At 39.6% G+C, this 7,383-nt stretch overlaps 1 protein-coding gene across 1 annotated transcript; it reads left to right on the top strand.

Annotated features, from left to right (window-relative positions):
• Positions 1-292: 292 nt before the first annotated feature.
• LOC112198152 (ABC transporter B family member 11) lies at positions 293-6,080 on the top strand. Its single transcript, XM_024339216.2, has 13 exons — positions 293-394; positions 536-896; positions 1,167-1,221; positions 1,327-1,502; positions 1,587-1,808; positions 1,904-2,142; positions 2,291-2,816; positions 3,034-3,307; positions 3,429-4,291; positions 4,497-4,763; positions 4,877-5,140; positions 5,232-5,525; positions 5,650-6,080. Exons 2-13 carry the CDS (start codon positions 576-578, stop codon positions 6,001-6,003), a joined length of 3,855 nt encoding a protein of 1,284 aa, XP_024194984.1. The 5' UTR covers positions 293-394; positions 536-575; the 3' UTR covers positions 6,004-6,080.
• Positions 6,081-7,383: the final 1,303 nt, after the last annotated feature.

Genomic DNA, 7,383 nt, shown 5'->3' on the forward strand with positions numbered 1-7,383 from the left:
TGAGGGCGGCTGCATTGCAATTCTGTAAGCAGAAGAATAGTGGACTTGAAATGATAGTACCCAAATTACCCGACTCTACCTAGTTAATGTCAGAGCAGCTGAGCAAGGAGAGGAGAGAATGGTATTTCATCAAGCTACCAGTATTATTGTTATAATTTTTTTGGACAGTTTGAATGTTTCACTATGCATGAGCCGACATGATTTGTCCATGCCAGTTGTAGGTTGTAAGTTGATTGCTAGCTTATAAAGCAATGCTTGAATGAAAATACAACAAGTTCATCAATTCATTTCCAGAGAAGTGGTCAACCTGATTGCTCAGTAGTCCTTTGATCTAATTCAGCACTCTATTGATATTTTACTTTTCCTGCAACACTTTTAAGCTTGGATATATGGTGTATGTTGTTATGTCTTCTCTTTAGCATACGTGATTAGGTCTCTTGGTTATTTTCTCTTTGTGTTCATTTCAATCCTTGTTTTATATCAGTTTCTCTTTTAATTTTTACCAGATTATCATTTGTTTTGTCTTGTGTTGCAGCTGTCATCTCATCACCCTTTTCTGAGGTGCTCTCAAAAACATGGCTGAATTGAATCCTACGGATGGAGATGCAGTCACCGAGCAAGGCATTTCATCGAATAGCCACTCAGCAGTGGCGGCGGTTTCCAAAGAACATGAACAAGATACAAACAAGAGCAAGGAGGACGGAACAAATACAGTACCATATTACAAGCTTTTCTCCTTTGCTGATTCTGTGGATTACATGCTAATGTCTACTGGTACAATCAGCGCTGTTGGAAATGGACTCTGTATGCCCCTAATGACCATACTCATGGGAGATATGATTAATTCGTTTGGAGAAACTAGGAAGAACAAAGAAGTGGCTAATGCTGTTTCCAAGGTAATGAGGTCTACTGTGACTAAAACATCTATAGTCATCCCTGTTAACAATATTTGCGTTTCTCTGGTTTCACCAGAATTTGTATCAACAAGTTTACTTTCAACGAAAAGGAAAAGAAGAAAAACAAATTCTGTTTTGGTTTTCTTATTCTCGAATATTAAATGGAGTACTGCATTAAACAACTCTATATTGTTCTCTTAATTCTATATATGTACGTAACTGTTGCTAACTAATCTAATAAAAGCTAATTTGGGAAATCAATATCGTCAGGTGGCTCTTAAGTTCTTTTACTTGGCTCTGGGGGCTGCTGCTGCATCATTTCTACGTAAGTAAATTGTGTTCCCTGCTGAAACACTATTTGTGTTGCATTAATAAATATAGTTTTGCTTATTAGAAACTGAAGTTCTTGGATTAATTTGCTTTCTGCCAGAGATGTCTTGCTGGATGATCACTGGAGAGAGACAGGCTGCACGAATACGAAGTCTATACTTGAAAACCATATTGAGGCAAGATGTAGGGTATTTTGATAAAGAAATCAACTCTGGGGAAATTGTTGGGAGGATGTCAGGTGATACTGTGCTTATTCAAGAGGCGATGGGCGAGAAGGTATGTAATTACATGCCAGAAAAAGGCCTCAAGTTTTTGCTTTTCTCCTATAACCCTTTATATCATTCCTTTTCCTGATTGCAGGTAGGGAGTTTCATTCAGTTAGTTGCAACGTTCATTGGGGGCTTCGGAATAGCACTTACTAAGGGATGGCTTCTCACCCTTGTCATGCTATCCTCTATTCCCCCTGTTGTCTTCACTACTGCTGTCTTGAACCATTTCATGGTGAAATTGGCGTCCCATGGACAAGCTGCATATTCTGAAGGGGCTACTGTTGTAGAGGAGACAATTGGTTCAATCAGAACTGTATGAATATATATATTTTTTAATTCTTTTTATTCTTTTTTATTCTTTTTTTTTTCTCTGTGTAGAACTACAACTGAGGATTATTTCACATGCAGGTTGCATCATTCACAGGGGAGAAGCTGGCCATATCTAACTACAATGCCTCCTTAACTAAAGCCTACAAGTCGGCTGTGCAAGAGGGTTGGGCGTCTGGTTTGGGTTTTGGTGCGGTTATCCTCATGGTATTCTGTACTTACGCTTTGGCCGTATGGTTTGGCGGAATAATGATACTTGAAAAAGGATATAAAGGAGGAGATGTCATCAATGTAATTTTTGCTGTCTTGATTGGCTCTGTGTAAGTTGGACTTTATCAGATTTGTATCTATGTCTGCGCTGCAAGTATATTCAAAGTTGACTGATCGACTACTTCCCCTTCACTCAGTTTGATATTTTGTGCTGCAGAAATTATGAGGTATGAAAATTTTTTGTTGCTAAATTTTCAGGTCTCTTGGGAAAGCATCTCCGTGCATTAGTGCATTTGCTCCTGGACAAGCTGCGGCTTATAAGATGTTTGAGACAATTAAAAGAAAGCCAGAGATAGATGCGTATGACACTAAAGGGCGAGTGTTACAAGATATTCATGGAGACATAGAACTGAAGGATGTTGATTTTAGTTATCCCTCACGACCGGACGAGCAGATACTACATGGATTTTGTCTCTCAATACCTAGTGGAGCAACTGCTGCTTTGGTTGGACAGAGCGGAAGTGGTAAATCGACTATAATCAGTCTGATTGAGAGATTCTATGACCCACAGGCTGGTGAAGTTCTTATTGATGGTGTTAATCTCAAAGAGTTCCAACTGAAATGGATCAGACAGAAAATAGGCCTCGTGAGCCAGGAACCAGTTTTGTTTACTGGTAGCATTAAAGATAACATTGCCTATGGAAAGGATGGTGCAACTACTGAAGAAATAAAGGCTGCCGCTGAGCTTGCCAATGCTGCAAAATTCATAGATTTACTGCCTCAGGTTTTAAATCTATACTTTCTTTCAGTATCTTTTTCTTGTCTTATTGAATTCTTGATTTTTCATAATGATGGAAGCTTCCTGAGACAATCAAGTGACATATATTATGGTGAATTACATTTAAGTATGAAATGTTTACCCAAGTTTTAATTTATTTCAATATATAGTTTAGCATGATTCCGTAGTTCTGATTTGTGGTTTTTGTGAATTGTTAATTTAGGGAATAGACACAATGGTTGGTGAGCATGGAACTCAGCTATCTGGGGGACAAAAGCAAAGAGTTGCTATAGCTAGAGCAATTCTGAAGAACCCAAGAATCCTACTGTTAGATGAAGCCACAAGCGCTCTTGACACAAAATCTGAGAAAATTGTGCAGGAGGCACTGGACAGAATAATGATTAACCGTACTACTGTCATAGTAGCCCACCGCTTGAGCACAGTGAGGAATGCTGACACCATTGCTGTAATACATCAAGGAACGATTGCTGAAAAAGGTAATGAATTTGTAATCATTTTCTTGTGTTAACGTTTGAACGCCTACATCTGATGATCATCAGTTTCTTAATATTCTCAAGTCATGAATACTTAAGGTACTGATCATTCTCAACTGAGCAGGACCGCATTGGGAGCTAATTAGGGATCCTGATGGAGCATATAGCCAGCTTATAAGGTTGCAAGAAACCCATATTGTGTCGGAACATACTGGTCTAAATGTTCATGATTCTTTATCACAATTCATTAGTGCAGAATCTCCAAGAAGAAACAGTAGATCATCTCCAAGAAGAAATAGTAGTCCTATCTCGTTCGCACTCTCATTTGGTATTTCTACCGCAAGCAGTATGCTTGAAACAACACCTGTAGAACCTGATGTTCCTGCTTCAGCACAATCAAAAGGGCCTCCCAAAGTCTCACTTCGACGACTGGCTTGCCTGAACAAGCCAGAGATCCCAGTTCTATTTCTAGGTACACTAGCTGCAGCAGTTAATGGGGTAATCTTCCCTATTTTTGGGAGTTTGATGGCAAGTGTAATCAAAACGTTCTTTGAGCCACCTCATGAACTCCGTAAAGATTCAAAGTTTTGGGCATTAATGTTTTTTCTTCTTGGAATGACATCTTTATTGGCTAGTCCAGCAAGAGCATACCTTTTTGCTGTGGCAGGATGTAGGCTAATCAAACGAATCCGAGCCATGTGCTTTGAGAAGGTGGTTTACATGGAAATAAGTTGGTTTGATGAAGCTGAACACTCGAGTGGTGCCATTGGCGCAAGGCTTTCTACAGATGCAGCGTCTTTAAGAGGGCTGGTTGGAGATGTTCTAGGTTTGGTTGTTGAGAACATGGCAACTGCAATTTCTGGGCTGATCATTGCTTTTGTTGCAAATTGGCAACTGGCTCTTATAATCCTTGTTCTGTTTCCTTTATTAGGACTAAATGGATATTTACAAGTCCAGTTCATGAAAGGATTCAGTGAGGATGCCAAGGTATTTCCCGATTTTCCCCGAGTCCAAACTTTATTATAAAAAAATAATAATAATAAAATAAGTAAACAAGAAAACTAAAAAAAGATGTGGTAATTTGGACGAGTACTATTCAGACTCATAGCTCAAGCAAAAATTTCAATTCTTATATATTCCATATAGAAAACTGATCACTTTAATCCAGTACTGACATAATAAACGGTGGCAGAAAATGTATGAAGATGCGAGCCAAATAGCCAATGATGCTGTGGGGAGTATTCGGACAATTGCTTCCTTTTGTGCTGAAGAGAAGGTGATTGAATTGTACCAGAAAAAATGTGAAGGCCCTGTTAAGGCAGGGATAAGACAAGGGTTAGTTACTGGGATAGGTTTTGGGCTATCACTATTTTTGCAGTTTTCAGTGTTTGCCTTAAGCTTTTATACTGGAGGTCTACTTGTTGGGGCAGGCAAGACAACATTCTCTGCTGTTTTCCAGGTAAGCTGTGTTACAAACATTTATTTACTGTATTGGCAACTCTTAAATAAGTACTAGTTACTTTAGACCAATCAAGTCTTTAGCAGTCCATTGTTAATGTTTTTCTCTTGCAGGTTTTCTTTGCTCTCACTATGACTTCTATTGGACTTGCTCAAGCGACCTCCCTAGCACCTGATGCAAGTAGAGGAAGGGTCTCTGCTGCTTCCATATTCGCAATTCTTGACCGGAAATCAAAAATAGACTCTAGTGATAACTCCGGGATGACTATAGCAAACTTGAAGGGAGAAATTGAATTTCACCATGTCAGTTTCAAGTATCCCAGTAGACCTGACGTGCATATTTTCAACAATCTTCGCTTGACCATTAGTCATGGCAAGGTAACTTGGTGTCATGTAGTATTATATATTTTATCTATATTCCAGAAATACATAAGGTTCCAGAACTGACACTTTGAGTGATATTATTCAGACAATTGCTCTGGTTGGTGAAAGTGGAAGTGGGAAATCAACAGTGATCTCATTGATTCAAAGATTTTACAATCCTAATTCAGGTCACATTACATTGGATGGAATCAAAATCCAAAAACTGCAATTGAAATGGTTGAGGCAGCAAATGGGGCTGGTGAGCCAGGAGCCTCTGCTGTTTAACGACACTATCCGAGCCAACATTGCATATGGAAAGGATGGAGAGGCAACCGAGGCTGACATTATAGCTGCTGCAGAACTCGCAAATGCACACCAGTTCATTAGTAGTTTACAACATGTGAGTATAATTTAACAAGTTTTAGCAGATTCTTTCAGCTACAATCACTATTTTTATATATATTTTACCATGTCGCTGCATAAATGTAGAAGACTCATGCATGTTACATTTAAAAACAATGCAGGGTTACGATACAATAACTGGTGAGCGAGGGGTCCAATTGTCCGGGGGACAGAAGCAAAGAATTGCTATTGCACGAGCTATTATGAAGGCACCAAAGATATTACTACTAGATGAAGCCACAAGTGCCCTTGATGCTGAATCTGAACGTGTGGTTCAAGATGCATTGGATCGAGTTATGGTGGATCGAACGACAATCGTGGTTGCTCACCGGTTATCCACAATTAAGGGTGCAGATTTAATTGCTGTGGTAAAAAATGGAGTCATTGCAGAGAAAGGAAAGCATGGAACTTTGATCAATATCAGCAATGGCATTTATGCTTCTTTGGTAGCATTACATGCAAGTGCCTCATCTTAGAGAGCATTCTTTTTATCTTTATGAGATAATGCTATAATATATGTACCAGGAAATAAATGTACGTGTAACTTTCTTCAGAAATGTAAATAGGCAAAATGTATATATGTAGACCAAGTTATTATTCTCTTGAAAAGTTATCAGTGGGGGACCTTTCGCAAGGGACCCGCCTGAGAAGGTTAATTACTATCAATTGGGGGACGCTCCAATGACAGAACCAATTCCAAAAAATAGAGAGATCTCCATGAATTACACTAGTGTACATGAGATGATGGATAGAAATTCTATGGCTATTGATGATGCATTTGCATATCATGTTGCAAAAGGAATCATAGAATATGATGATATCAAACCTCGCTCTGTCGAAGAATGTCAACGAAGAGCGGATTGGCCTAAATGGAAAGATGTGATCTAGGCTGAATTGGATTCACTCAAGCTCGAGGAGGAGAAAAGAGTACAACACGTCCTTCACTTCTTCGAGATCGAACATGTAGACATCATAACTCCCCCTAATGTCAATATCTCCCCCTGATTGCTACAATCATGGGAGTTCGGATAACTTTCTCAATCCGATGCTCTTCACATGTTTTTCAAAGGTGGATTTAGGTAACGACTTAGTGAATAAGTCCGCTACATTATCCTCTGATCGGATTTGATTCACTTCAGTCTTTAGAAGTGATTGTTGTTGCTGATTATAAAAGAACTTAGGCGATATATGCTTGGTGTTATCGCCCTTGATGAAACCTAATCTCATTTGCTCAATACAAGCTACATTATCCTCATAAATGCATGTAGGTTCATCCGTGGTAGACTTCAAACCACAACTTCCCCCTTGAATATGTCTAATTACAGACCTTAGCCATATATATTCACGCACAGCTTCATGTAGAGCAATAATCTCTGCATGATTTGAGGAAGTAGCAACAAGGATCTGTTTTGTAGACCTCCAAGATATCGTAGTGCTTCCCATGGTAAAGACATAACCTGTTTGGGAGCGACCTTTGTGAGGGTCAGAGAGGTACCCTGCATTAGCAAAACCCATCAAAATATCATTGTCGTTTTGATGGAGTGGAGGAGGGTGAGGGCGGCCACCCTTGGTGGCGGCGGCGGCAATGTTTCCGGCCATGGTGTTTTGGACGATGGCTCTTGAGCCAATTTGGTCCGATCTCATCCCTCCGTCATTCCTTTTCTCTTTGTAGGGATACAATAGGCTCATATCAATCGTACCTCTTAGGTATCGAAAGATTGTCTTTACACCAATCCAATGGCGGCGTGTTGGCGCAGAGTTATGTCGAGCTAACAAGTTCAATGCGAAGGAGATGTCTGGTCTTGTGCATTGAGCTAAGTACAATAATGCGCCTATTGCACTTAAATAGGGCACTT

This window comes from Rosa chinensis, chromosome 4, assembly GCF_002994745.2.
Source record: "Rosa chinensis cultivar Old Blush chromosome 4, RchiOBHm-V2, whole genome shotgun sequence".
Lineage (NCBI taxonomy): Eukaryota > Viridiplantae > Streptophyta > Magnoliopsida > Rosales > Rosaceae > Rosa > Rosa chinensis.

What these genes read in the sequence shown, in the direction of transcription:
- LOC112198152 (XM_024339216.2), top strand. Translation starts at nt 576, where the DNA reads ATGGCTGAATTGAATCCTACGGATGGAGATGCAGTCACCGAGCAAGGC. An exon ending in GCTGTCTTGATTGGCTCTGT is followed by an intron (nt 2,143 to 2,290) that starts GTAAGTTGGACT and finishes CTAAATTTTCAG; the next exon opens with GTCTCTTGGGAAAGCATCTC. An exon ending in GATTCAGTGAGGATGCCAAG is followed by an intron (nt 4,292 to 4,496) that starts GTATTTCCCGAT and finishes AAACGGTGGCAG; the next exon opens with AAAATGTATGAAGATGCGAG.